Source organism: Cavia porcellus, unplaced genomic scaffold, assembly GCF_034190915.1.
Source record: "Cavia porcellus strain 051 isolate PalLab524CR breed Dunkin Hartley unplaced genomic scaffold, mCavPor4.1 scaffold_13, whole genome shotgun sequence".
In the NCBI taxonomy this organism is placed as follows: domain Eukaryota; kingdom Metazoa; phylum Chordata; class Mammalia; order Rodentia; family Caviidae; genus Cavia; species Cavia porcellus.
The window spans coordinates 9,354,429-9,366,855 of NW_026947496.1; the positions used below are offsets into that span (position 1 = coordinate 9,354,429).

A 12,427-nucleotide genomic window follows, 5' to 3' on the forward strand; every position below is an offset into this window, starting at 1 on the left:
GGCCACACCTGGTGGATCCACCATGACTCAATAGCCCCTAGGTCCAGGGAGCAAGCCTTTACACATAGGGCTCTAGGGGAACATTCTAGATGCAAAACACAGCAATAGGAAAGCACAGCACGTTTAGCTGGAGAGTAGGATTTGTGCAGAGAGTTTTGAGAGGAGACAGAGAGTTAAATGGTGTGCCGGATGGTTTCTGCAGACCTGAGTCTACAGGCAGGAGGGAAGGCTGAAGACGGGCTCTCCTAACCTCAGCCTGCACCCCAAGCAGCTACTCTGAGTATCTCTTTGTAAGTAGCTATAATCACTTTTTTGGTGTTACATTGCAAATGTCACACACTGTGGAATCAGAAAAGCCTGAGTAGAGGACTTGTTTACCCAAGTCCTCTACTCAGGGATGAATGCTTCTGGGGTTCATTACTTAAGCTGAGTCTGAGGTCTTTAAGCACAGTTAATTCCATAAATGATGAGACTGCCAGCCACTGGGTCCTTCTCCATCCACTGAATGGGAGCACATGACCCACCCCATTCCTCCTGACTGCGGGGCTGATTTAGCGATAAGCATCTGATTCAGCCTGACCAGGCTGGAGCCCCCTCAGGTGCGTGATCACAGGGCGATGCCCGTCTAGAGTTGCATTATGTGGTGGATTCTGTCAAAGCATGAACCTGATCCTAAAGTCACACTGTGTGAACCTGGCTTTTGTTGCCACAATCAAATACCCAGGACTGGGCACTTTGCAAAGAATGTCAATTTGTGTAGGTCACAGTTCTGGAGGTTTGAAGCATGACATTGGGATGTGGAAAGAAGATGCCTGTGTCCATCTTCCATGGCCTCTCTCGGTCACCTGGGAACCTCCACATCTCTACCTGACCAGAAGCTCTCCAAAGCCAGTGTTTTCCAGTGCTTTTATGGAGTGCTCATGACATGGGCACTTATGATTAAACCATAGCTCAGTGTAACCTTCAGCACTTGTCCCCTCCCTGGAGCCTGGGAGATGGCGTGAAAGTCCCATCCTTCTGCTCGTCCTTGGTCTCTCCAGCCCCATCCCGAAACTCTGAACACATTAGCACGTAAAATGACACTTATTTAGAAGAGTCCAAAGATTTTAGGAATTATGTGTCAGAAAATATGTACATAGACTGCATCCATATTCCACAACAACATTTCTTAGCCACTCTGATGAAGGAAGAAGCTGTTGTCCAGTGTCCTTTCTCCATCGCTTGCTTCCTAACAGATGATTGAAATTACCTGTGCCCAGATAACAGGCCAGCTTGCTCAGCTCCCTTGAGCAAAAGGCACCAACGCAAGCGGAAGGGGGAGGGGTCTTGGCACCGACCTGGGGAGGAGACTGACTCAGCTGGAAGGGGATGCCCTGCCCTCCCTCCTTGTCCTGCTCCTTCTTTCCCCAAACCTAGATTTCTGAGCTGCAGCAGCCACCCCACAGCCAGAAAGCCAGGCAGTGGACGGAAGGAAGACTGGAGGAGAACTTTCCAGGCTGGGGACATGGTTCAGCTACACTGCCTGGGGTATGCATCTAGAATTTTTTAATGAAAGGGAAAAAATACTCCAACAACTTTTTGTAAAAGGAGGAACTACTCTGACACTCATTGCTAGCCGCTGAGCACCCGCACTGACTGACGCAGTGACCTGGGGACACGACTCAGTGAGAGACGCCTTGCTTTCCTTTTCTGTCAACGGATGGAGTCGAAGAAAGATCACTCAAGGTCACTTCCTCCCGAATACACTGCATTTCTAAGACTCCACATGCACGCAGCAAAAGCTCCTGAGGCTCGCTGTGCTGTGTGTTCCACTTTGGGGGAAACCTGAGAGCTGGTGCACCCTTGGGCAGGAGTGGAAATGACTGCTCATAGCTGCGACATGACTCAGCAGGTGTGCCCCTGGGTGGACCCAGGGACTCACGCGCATGGAAACTTCATACATGAACATTCACTGCAGCACCGTGCTCAACAGCCCAAACGTCCGTCCTCAGGTGAGTGGGTATGTGAGGTGCTCCCCGACACCGTGGCGTGTTATTAGCACCCATAAGAAGGGTGCACACTCCAGCACGGGTGACTCTGGAAACGTTCAGCTAGGAACAAACAGGCCAGACACAAAAGACCACAGAGAGCATGATTTGTGTGAAATGTCCCAACTCGATAAATGCATAGAGGCAGAAAGATTGGTGCTTGCCAGGGGTGGGGGTGGGAGAGAGGAGAGGGGAGGAGGAGGAGGAGGGATTGCAGATAGGTTGGGGTTTCCTGCGTGTCCTGGGATTGCAGTACAGTGGTCACACAGTTCTGTGCCTGCACTAAAACACGTGGACCTGTGTTCTCTTAGGCAGAGAATTTTTACGGCTTGTGACTTACACCTCAGTTTCAAAGAAAAGGGAAAAACGAAATTGACACATTTTGAGTGAAATAGACTGCATGGAAATAAGTTTCTCCGGGGATGAGTCTGCCAGCAAGCCTTGAAAGACCCACGAGGGCTGAGAGGACAGGACAGGTCGGGAGGCAGGAAGGTTAAAGAGACCAAGGTGTGGGTGAGTCTGTTTCCAAGCGAATGAGTCAGCTTTGAGACACATTGAGAAAACCACAACCTCAAAATAGGACTTTTCTCACTCACTGGAAGGAAATCAGCATTCTAGGAGTCACTGCCAGCCTTGTCTAGGGTGCAAGTCACATCTTAACCAAGATAAGGATGTGTGAAAGGGTAGCACGGCAGCTCTCACTAGCTGCCTACTCGCTGTCACAGTAAGTACCCCAGAGGACATTTCTCCTGCAACAGTAGCCGATTGCACCAGGTGTGTGTATGTGTGGGTGTGTGTGTGTAATGTTAGAACCAGAGTGTTCAATATCATCCCCCCCCCCGCCACTAAAGACAAAAGTCTTGATCCTGTTTGAGTCACTACAAAAGCTGGGTATAGACCAAGACTCATGTTTAGATTCTCCCTTACAGCCAGGAAGTCCATCCTTCCCTTCCTCCTAATTCTCGTGTGGCTTTGTAGGTAACAGGACCTCAGCAATGTAGCCATAGAGAAAAGAGCTCTGTTTCTAAAATTGGACCTGCATAAAGGGTTTTGGAGGTCTCCAACCCTCCACTTCCTCACACAGTAAGAAGGGGGATGGATCGGCTTCTGAAGGTAACTTTTAGTTCAAATTACTATTAACCTAACATATTTCTAGTGGCAAAATGGAAAATTTAACATGGTCTTAGATGACCCCCAGGGCTGATGTAGAGGTGTCCACCAATGTGAAGCTCACGCTGGGATTTTAGTTCTTTCTCAGACTCCTAGGATGACCTCAAGGTGCCTGATCCCCCTCCCCAACCCAGACCTCTGGATCCTCCAGTGGGGTGTGTAATGTGGGTTCTGGGTTTGCCCAGAAGTGACTGTCCTCCTCTGGAAGCATCAGAGGGACAGAATGTGGGGGAGGGGGATGTTGAAAGCATAAATCACCACTGCCACCACGCAATGGCAGTGTGAAGGGGAACTAGTTTCTAGGCCCCTGAGCACATTCCTCACTGTAAACAACCTTCCTATGTGCATGCAAAGTCTGCGCTGTAACAGGGGCCACCCAGGCACGCGCTGCTCCAATCCTGCCAAAACAAGCTCTGGCAGCGCAGAGGGGCCAGCAGGCGGCTGGCTGGCACCTGTCAGTCCTCTTCTCACAAGGTAGGAGAGCGAAGCAGGGTTCTCATAAGTTAGAAGGCCCTGGCTGCAATTCCTGGCTTCCGTGAGGTCTGGCGGACCACAGGGAAGGCCCGGCCAAGGACAGTCCAGGGGACCTGGGCAGCTGCCCGATGCTCAGGGCACTTGAAACATGTTACTCTTCAGCCAGGCAGCTAGAAGCTTTGCACCAGCTTGGTGAGAATGGCACCTGCCGGGCTGTTATCAAACGCAAAAAATCGGAGCTGAGCTCACCCTTCTCACTTTAGGTCACAATTTTGTAACACGCTTGTGAGGGGCACGGGCACTCTTCTCCCGGATGGGAGCCAGGTGGCAGACTTGACTTACTTCCACCCCGCTTAGACGGATGCAGCTCACGCTTCTCTTTGGAACTATGTCCAAATATGTTTCAGCCTCTTTTAAAATGGAAATCTTTCACCTACAGTCGGCTTTTAAGTCGTACAACCAGGTAGGATAAAATAAATGACAGGGTGGATTTACAATATTTTTTTTCCTAATTTTACCTTTGTGTAAGTATTAAAAAATCTTAAACCTTGTTGTTTTGATGACCCTTTTCTTGTAGGAGTAAGGTTCTTACATTTATTACTGACATTTCACTTTTCATAATGAGAAACTGGCCCAGATTAAAAGAGAATGTTAGCATTATTTTGACAAAAACAATTTATCCCATAGAAGCATTTTAACTCAAAATCCATGGACTCTGCAGTCCTATAATTCCTAGTAGTTGGGTTCAAGTTTTAGGTTGAGGCTTGTGTTGAAATCTCAGATCACACGCCTGCACAATTAAAGGTGCAATAAACTGTGAAAATTATTGTGGCTTGCCTATTTAAATTCTCCAACAATTCTGAATTCATAATAACATAGTAACCCAAATGAGATTAGCTTAAACACAAAGTTTGTAATTATACTATAGGCAGGATTCTGGGGGCAAGTTAACGGAAAATCAACCTGTTTATAAGTCTGTATCTGTTCCTAAGTACCGGTGATTAAATTGGCTTAAAAGGCATAGTATAGATCCATTGGCAGAATCCCACTGTAGAAACTTAAAGCAGAGCTATTCTCCTGTGCACAATGATATATGCACAAAACTATCCATTGTGCCAATGTAAGAAAAAAGTATAAACAACCTTAGTGTCCACTGGCAGGGAAGTGGCTAAATAAAACAGGGCACAACTACATGATGGGTGCTGTGTATCCATGCCAGGAGGGAAGCTGTTTCTCCAAGATGCATCGCTGGGCTGGGGTACAGCCTCAGTAGAGATGTGCAAAGTGACACACAGCACTTGCCTATGTGTGCTTACACACCCACACCCTGTTTACACACACATGGCTTAGTGGAGAGCGGGGCAGAACAGCATGAGTAGATGACAAATGAGGAATAAGCTAGAAAAATTTAACATTTGTGCAGTGTATCTCTGCAAGGATGTAGGGAAGGTAACATCTGAGGAGGAAAACTGTCAAGAAACACAAGGGGGAGGGAAACACTTCAGAGATGCGTGCTGTGTGCACGTAGGAACTATTCAGAAAGTTGGAGCTGGATTTGGGGGTGCATTTGTGGAACCCCAGCACTCTGGGAGGGGAGGTGGAGGCAAGGGGACAGGAACTTAGGGAGTCATTGTCTCAAAACATTTTTTTAAAAAAAGGGGAGCAAGGATATAGCTCAATTTGAAGACCCTGTGTTTAATCCCTGCTATCAAAAAGGGGGGGGGGGCCACAAGATTTCTATACATTTAGTGTGCTGGTGAGTAGGTTGTCTTTCAACTAATTAAACATGTACTTACACGCATTGTTGATCCCCTATTCAATTTGCTAAGACTGTCACTGGTTTAACTTTCACCACACCCAGTAAGTGCAGGCTTTGCCTCACCCCCCTCCTTTTTCTAAAGGGAAGCCTTTATCACCACGTGCTGGGACAGTTAGATTTCAGCTGATAACAAAGAACCCAATCAACAGGAAAAGGTAGAGAAAGAAAAGAGGACACGATTAAGACACAAACGTTTATGTGATTTTCGCCATGACAACAGTAGTTCAGAAGTATCTCAAATGTTACATCAATGGCATCAATGTTACAAAAAGAGAAAACAAAGTGACAGGCAACAGTGAAGAGCACCGATAACCAGCGCACACACCTAAGTAGACCATGCTTGCTCCTTCTCTCTAGGGCATTTTCACAGTGAGCCCCCCACCCCCTCGGCTTTCTCCTCCGCTCTCCCTAAGCTGCTGTGCAGGTGACCTCAAGCCTCGTCCTCACCCTCCTCCTCCTCGAACTCCCCCTGTTCATCGGCTGTGGCATCCTGGTACTGCTGGTACTCGGACACCAGGTCGTTCATGTTGCTCTCGGCCTCGGTGAACTCCATCTCGTCCATGCCCTCGCCCGTGTACCAGTGCAGGAAGGCCTTGCGGCGGAACATGGCCGTGAACTGCTCCGAGATGCGCTTAAACAGCTCCTGGATGGCTGTGCTGTTGCCGATGAAGGTGGCTGACATCTTGAGGCCTCGAGGCGGGATGTCGCACACGGCCGTCTTGACGTTGTTGGGGATCCACTCCACGAAGTAGCTGCTGTTCTTGTTCTGCACGTTCAGCATCTGCTCGTCCACCTCCTTCATGGACATGCGGCCACGGAAGATAGCGGCCACCGTCAGGTAGCGGCCGTGGCGTGGGTCACACGCGGCCATCATGTTCTTGGAGTCGAACATCTGCTGGGTGAGCTCGGGCACGGTCAGGGCACGGTACTGCTGGCTGCCCCGGCTGGTGAGGGGTGCGAAGCCTGGCATGAAGAAGTGCAGGCGCGGGAAGGGCACCATGTTCACAGCCAGCTTGCGAAGGTCGGCATTCAGCTGGCCCGGGAAGCGCAGGCAGGTGGTCACCCCACTCATGGTGGCTGACACCAGGTGGTTGAGGTCGCCATAGGTGGGCGTGGTCAGCTTGAGGGTGCGGAAGCAGATGTCATACAGGGCTTCATTGTCGATGCAGTAGGTCTCATCTGTGTTCTCCACCAGCTGGTGCACGGACAGGGTGGCATTGTAGGGCTCCACCACGGTGTCTGACACCTTGGGCGAGGGCATGACGCTGAAGGTGTTCATGATGCGGTCGGGGTACTCCTCTCGGATCTTGCTGATGAGCAGGGTGCCCATGCCCGAGCCGGTGCCGCCCCCCAGCGAGTGGGTGAGCTGGAAGCCCTGGAGACAGTCACAGCTCTCTGACTCCTTCCTCACCACGTCCAGGACCGAGTCCACCAGCTCAGCACCCTCTGTGTAGTGGCCCTTGGCCCAGTTGTTCCCGGCACCACTCTGACCTGCAGAGAGAGAAAAAATTCTTAACTTGCTGTTGATTGGTTTGAATTCCTTCTCAGCTCAAACCCCTTAATAAAGCAGTCAGTGCTCAGATAAAATTATACCTGGTTGTCACCAAGCTTTTGGCTGTTAAGTGATGTGGTCATATGAGTAATTACAAGTCAGGAAGCTTGGGACACCTGGCTACTAGAAGCTGAAAGGCAACCTATGTGTTTTTTTAAGCCTATATTAAATCTCAGTTGCACACAACTGGACATTCTTCATTCTTTCCCTCAGGCAGTCACCCTTCCCCAACCTAAGCAGAAGCTCTGCATACCATCAGGGATGCCAGGTACTCACCGAACACAAAGTTGTCTGGCCTGAAAATCTGGCCGAAGGGTCCAGACCTGACTGAGTCCATCGTGCCGGGTTCCAGGTCCACCAGGATGGCCCGAGGTACATATTTATTACCTGCAGGGAACCGAGCTGCCTTAGAGCCCCAGGCAGTGAGCTCTGCGGAGAAGGGCTTGGTCTCGCCTTTCTTCTTGGAGGCAGTGATGCTGCCCCAGACAAAGAAAATCCATGGCCAGATTTTCAAAGGGCTTGCCTGGCTCTCGGGAAGGCTTTCCCGTGTGGGGGTGTCCAAAACTGGCTAGTCCACCCTGCCCTGGGACACCCCAGGGAAAAGTGGGTAGCAAAAGGAAAGGCGGAGGGGAGGTAAAGGTTGTTACCAGTGGCTTCATTGTAGTACACATTGATTCTCTCCAGCTGCAGGTCACTGTCTCCATGGTAACTGCCGGTGGGGTCGATACCGTGCTCATCACTGATCACCTCCCAGAACTGAGACAGAAAAAGCCTGTATTTAGCCCCAGGGACGCTTCGGATCATAACGAAAAGCCCCCATGCAGTTCTGATAACCCAGCATTTTGGGGACCTTCAAGGGCGGCGTGACCCCAGTCTTGAATCCTGCCAGGTCGTAAAGTGGAAACTGGGCGTCTCCCAGGCGAACAGCTGCAGGCAGTAGGCTGAGGTCGAAGGGGGTTGGGACCAGTGGAAGCCTGGGACTGCGGGCTCCAGCCCTCAGGGTCACAGCCTGCTCGCGCAGCAGCAGGCGGCGGCGCCCCCCAGGGGTCCAGCCCGCGGGGAGGGGCGGCGGGGACGTGGAGCCGGTTTAGATTCCAAGCACGTCCAGCCACAGCGAGACAATCGCTCTCCTCCCTTCCACTGCAGCGCGACTCGGGTTCAAGCCAGTAAAATCAAGTTTTTTCCCGTCCCGGTCCCTCCTTAACCCGGCCGCACAGCCTCCTGGATACCCGCGTGCCTGGTCAAGCGTCCAACAGGGAAGAAAGGGACGGAGGGGCGGCTGGGATTGCACTCGGGCTGCGGCGACAATGAGTGCGACACTCCCCCTCCCGGAGTGGCTCCGAGCCCTGCCCTCTCCCGAGCGCAGAGGACCCGGGAGGTCCGCACCCGGCGAGCCAGGCACTGCGCCGCGCCCGGGACCTCGAGGGGCGCTCTGCACAGCCCCACCCCGCGGCCGCCGCCCCCAAAGGCTCGCCCACCTTGGCGCCGATCTGGTTGCCACACTGGCCAGCTTGGATGTGCACGATCTCGCGCATGGTGCCTCGCTCGTGTCTCCCCCGGCTCGGTTCTCTGTCGGTCTGTCTGTCTTCCCCTCCACACCCACCGCGGGATCACCAGGAACGCGATCGGGAATCGACGGGCTGAGAGCGCCGGGCGCGCGGAACCGGATTTTTATGGAGAGAGGGAGGGGCGTAAGGCTCAGGCCGCGCCCTCAGCCGGAGCCCCCCCAGTCCGGGGCGCGCGAGTGCTGCCCGGCCCGGCTGACGTAATGCTCCGGGCCCAGGGACCGTCCGGTGGGCTGGACTGGGAGCCCGCGGCCAATCAGCGCGGGCGTGAGACTGCGCGCGGGGGGGGGGGCGGTGAGGAGGGGGGCGCCTGGGGGGGAGGGGTGAGCATTGTCCGGGGCTTGGGGGAGGGGCAGCCGGGTTCGGGGACAGTGGACTGGGGGACCGCAGGACGGAGGCAGCTACTGCCGCAGACTCGGGTGGGGACCGAGCTGGCGGTGGCTGGGTCGCAAGTGGGACTGGAGCAGGTGGCGAGACCCCGGGTTGGGGCGGCGCAGGTTTAAGGAGGAAGGGTGATGCCTTCGGCCCCGCCACTGGCCCGCGGCACCTGGCGTCCACCCCGCTCCTTCCGCAGCGCTGGGGCCGTCGACGCCCAACACAGAGTCCTACGACCCAGTGATGAGCCGAGCGCAACCCGCTCGGAGAGGCCCGGGGGCCAGGTCGCCGTCTGACACTGCAGCCTGGGAGCGCCACGTGCTCGCGCCTTTGTCTGCGTCTCGAGCCCCGGGTCCCTCCTTGCAGAGCCAGGGTGGGGCGACCTCAGTGTGGCCTCCGCGGGGCCAGGACACCCCAACCGATTCTCCTGACCGCGCCACCTGCGCTCGGCCTTTGTCCCCGCGAGCGATGGGTGGGCGCGGCTGCTCGCGCGTGGCCGGCGCTGCTGGCCGCGGAGGGTGGGGCCCAGGGGGCGGGGCCGTCGGCGGAACAAAGGGCTCCGGAGGCGTGGGCCACGCTCCCGGGCTCAGGGCTTAAAATCAGTCGGACGCCCCTGCTGAGGGTTCGGTCCCGCGTTCGACCCTCCTCGCCCGCGGTCCCAGACTGCGCTACGGATTGGGGGCGGGGGCGCCTCCAAACTGCAGTGCGGCGAGGAAGAGGCCACCTCGACCCCGCGCGGCCACGCGAGTGTGTGCGCAGACGCGGAGCGCTCGGACCCTCCCCCCACTATCCGGGTTCGAGGACGGAACCGAGCTCTTTGTTGTGGCGAGTGCGCGCGTGTCAGGCGACCCAGCCCACGCGTGTTGAAGGCAAGGAGGGCAAAGGGTGGCGGGAATGCGCGCCGCAGAACCCGTTCCCTAGTTGAACCTCTCTCCCCAGGACCGGCAGTTTGCGGGGTGACATGACCTCTTTTCATCCTCTGGCAAGAGAAGCCGAGTGTCCTAGGGTCCCACTGCGGCGCTGAGCTCGCAGCTGTCGAGTGAGGCCCTCCCAGAGCCATCAGCTAGCTGTCATCGCCTCCTCCCCCACCCCAAGAGGCGAAAGGGGGCGTTTAACTCAGTTCCGATGTACAAAGAGAAGCAGCGAAAACAAAAGCCCAGCCGCCCGCTGATATTTTGGGGGTCCGAGTTCCCCAGGCGGCTTTGGGTGCCAGCCTGGGGTTCGGTTAGGCGTTAAGCGAGGGATCTGCCTCTGCACCCCATTAGCGGGGTTTCAGGCCCTGACTCCCCTAATCCGGATCCTACAGATGGGCAGGCGTTGAGGGTGAGCAATTCCCAAGGTTAAAATGAGGGTGCAGACTGGACTCTGACTGCCAAGCACCCAAGGCCCGGGGGAGATCACCGTGTCCAGCTAACAGGGCTGCAGCAAGTGTCAACCTCGCGGTGGCGGCACCAGTGGGACCCAGCGACGGCCACACCCGCACTGCGAGTGTGGTGGACCCCCGAGGGGCGCCAGTGCCTCACCGTGGGACTCTGCCCTCCCCCTGGGACATGTGAGCCTGCCCCCCTTCACCTAACGGGTTCATTTCTCAGCTCCTGTGGGAGTCAGATCTGCGCTCAGCGCCCGGCGAAAACGCGTGATCCGGATTGCATAGATGAACGGAGCCCTTTCTGTCCTCTGGGGGAGAGATTTGGGATAGAAGGAGACTGGAAATCACTCGTCTAAGGGCGGACGCCGTGGAGATGCAAGCTCTTGGGCCCAAAGTCGCCTGCCTTTCAGGAGCGTTGTCCGGCGTCTTGGGAGCCATCATTCCTAACCATCCTGCGGGGATTAACAGGGTGCGCGTTTCCACCTTTCACGGGTACCCGTTTTGGTCTGAGTGTTGTTGACAACCACGTTTTCCCCTCAAGTCTTTCGGCGATGTTAAAAATCAACCTTATCCTAGGTAATTTGCAGGGGGAGGGCGGCAGTGTTCGCAGTAGGAGCCCCAGCAAATTCTTTTTGTCACGCACAATTTCTTTCAGTCTGAAACACTGTATTTCACACACGAAAATTTGGAAATGGTGCATTTCATGATCTGTTCCATGTAGTGACTTTTAAGAATACACTAACATTTTTAAATTATCCCTTCTAGAGACAGTTCTTGAATACTGCTGTGTAAAGTAAAATTCGACATTATTTTTATGCATCACTGTGACCGAGATGAGCACGAGCCACTAAATTATTAAAATCACCTTCGCTCTGGCAATTTTCAGTTTATTTTCAATGGCGGAGTCTCAGATGATTGTGCCGCTATCTCTAGCACACAAAGAATCATTGTTTTAAGGAACTGAGGGAGTCTCGAAGAAAAGGGGCTTTGTATAAATGCGCAGTAAATTTTGGAAGCCTTTTCTTAATGCCAAGACATTAAGGAAAAGGCTTGAGACATTGATTGCAATTACCAGATACTTAGCTGAAGCCTCCTCCGCCTTACACACACGCAGCCAGCCTATTCACCAGTCGAAGCACAAGCTTGCAACCCCCAACGCCTCCGCCTCGCTGCTCTGAGCTGTCAGCGGTTTCCTAGGCAACCCCCACTTTGCCCGTGAATGAAAAGCAAATAGAGCTGGCGACGGCTGTGCATCCGTCATTATTTCCTTTTTTTTTTTTTTTTTACACATTTCTTAATGCTCTGCAGTTAGGCATATTGGAAAGCAACCAATCCTAACATTTATGTGAAGAAGTCAGCTGGCCGGGGAATGGTGGCCGGGGAAGAGTCGCACATTGTTCCTGTGGGAGGGGTCTCAGCCTTGTTGCTCCCCCACCCCTGGTTTACACCACCACCACCACCACCACCACGCCCTCCTCCTCCTTCCCGCGGGGTGGGGACGCCACATTGCCCGCGAGCTCAAGACCGGAGGCGCTGCTCCCTGGGTGGGAGCCTGGAGGGACCCTGAGCCCGGTGCCCAAAGACTGGAATAAGCGGTGACGGTGCGGGAACACTGGCTTTCTGGGGTGCGGGCTCCTCTTTCTAGGCAGCCTCCCCTCCCCCACTGTGAGAAGCACGCGTGAGGTTCTCGGGCGGGCGGGGAGATTGGCGTCTCACCCGGCCGAGGCAGCCTGCGGGGAAAGCTGAGGCGGAAGGGAGTATTTACATGCAAGCACTCTACCGCGGGCAGCCGGTGGGGCCTTTGAACGTGAGCCCGGGGCGAAGGGGTGAGCGCGCGTGGGAAGACCCAGGGGAGCCTCGGAGAGGTTTTCAGTTGAGGCTGACACACCCGCGAGTGTAAGAATGGTGTCCACGTTAGAAACTCTTCCCCAGCCATCCGCGCGCGGCAGGCAGTGTGCAGCTCGCAGTATCTTTTCGGAGTGCACGCTAGACCTTTGCTTGCCATTTAAATAAAATTACAATGTGTACTCGCGCGCGCGCGCGCGCAGACACACACACACACACACACACACACAC

The 12,427-nt window shown here is 54.4% G+C and overlaps 1 protein-coding gene and 1 long non-coding RNA gene across 3 annotated transcripts; one reads left to right on the forward strand and one right to left on the reverse strand.

The window, feature by feature from the left end:
- Positions 1-1,352: 1,352 nt before the first annotated feature.
- Positions 1,353-6,079, forward strand: LOC134478472 (uncharacterized). 2 transcript variants are annotated; one of them, XR_010051091.1, is made up of 3 exons: positions 1,353-1,991; positions 3,006-3,140; positions 5,848-6,079. It is a non-coding gene; the product is annotated as an uncharacterized LOC134478472 (long non-coding RNA). The 2 variants fall into 2 exon arrangements; XR_010051092.1 differs by lacking the exon at positions 5,848-6,079 and adding an exon at positions 3,935-4,154.
- Positions 5,670-8,720, reverse strand: LOC100712735 (tubulin beta-2B chain). The gene is made up of 4 exons (XM_003468811.5): positions 8,521-8,720; positions 7,690-7,798; positions 7,319-7,429; positions 5,670-6,981 (listed from the first exon to the last, which is right to left on the reverse strand). The coding sequence occupies exons 1-4, from the start codon at positions 8,575-8,577 to the stop codon at positions 5,921-5,923; spliced, it is 1,338 nt and encodes a 445-aa protein (XP_003468859.1). The 5' UTR covers positions 8,578-8,720; the 3' UTR covers positions 5,670-5,920.
- Between the last annotated feature and the right edge of the window lie 3,707 nt (positions 8,721-12,427).

What these genes read in the sequence shown, in the direction of transcription:
- LOC100712735 (XM_003468811.5), bottom strand. Translation starts at nt 8,577, where the DNA reads ATGCGCGAGATCGTGCACATCCAAGCTGGCCAGTGTGGCAACCAGATC. An exon ending in GCAACCAGATCGGCGCCAAG is followed by an intron (nt 7,799 to 8,520) that starts GTGGGCGAGCCT and finishes TTTCTGTCTCAG; the next exon opens with TTCTGGGAGGTGATCAGTGA. An exon ending in GTACTACAATGAAGCCACTG is followed by an intron (nt 7,430 to 7,689) that starts GTAACAACCTTT and finishes GGTTCCCTGCAG; the next exon opens with GTAATAAATATGTACCTCGG.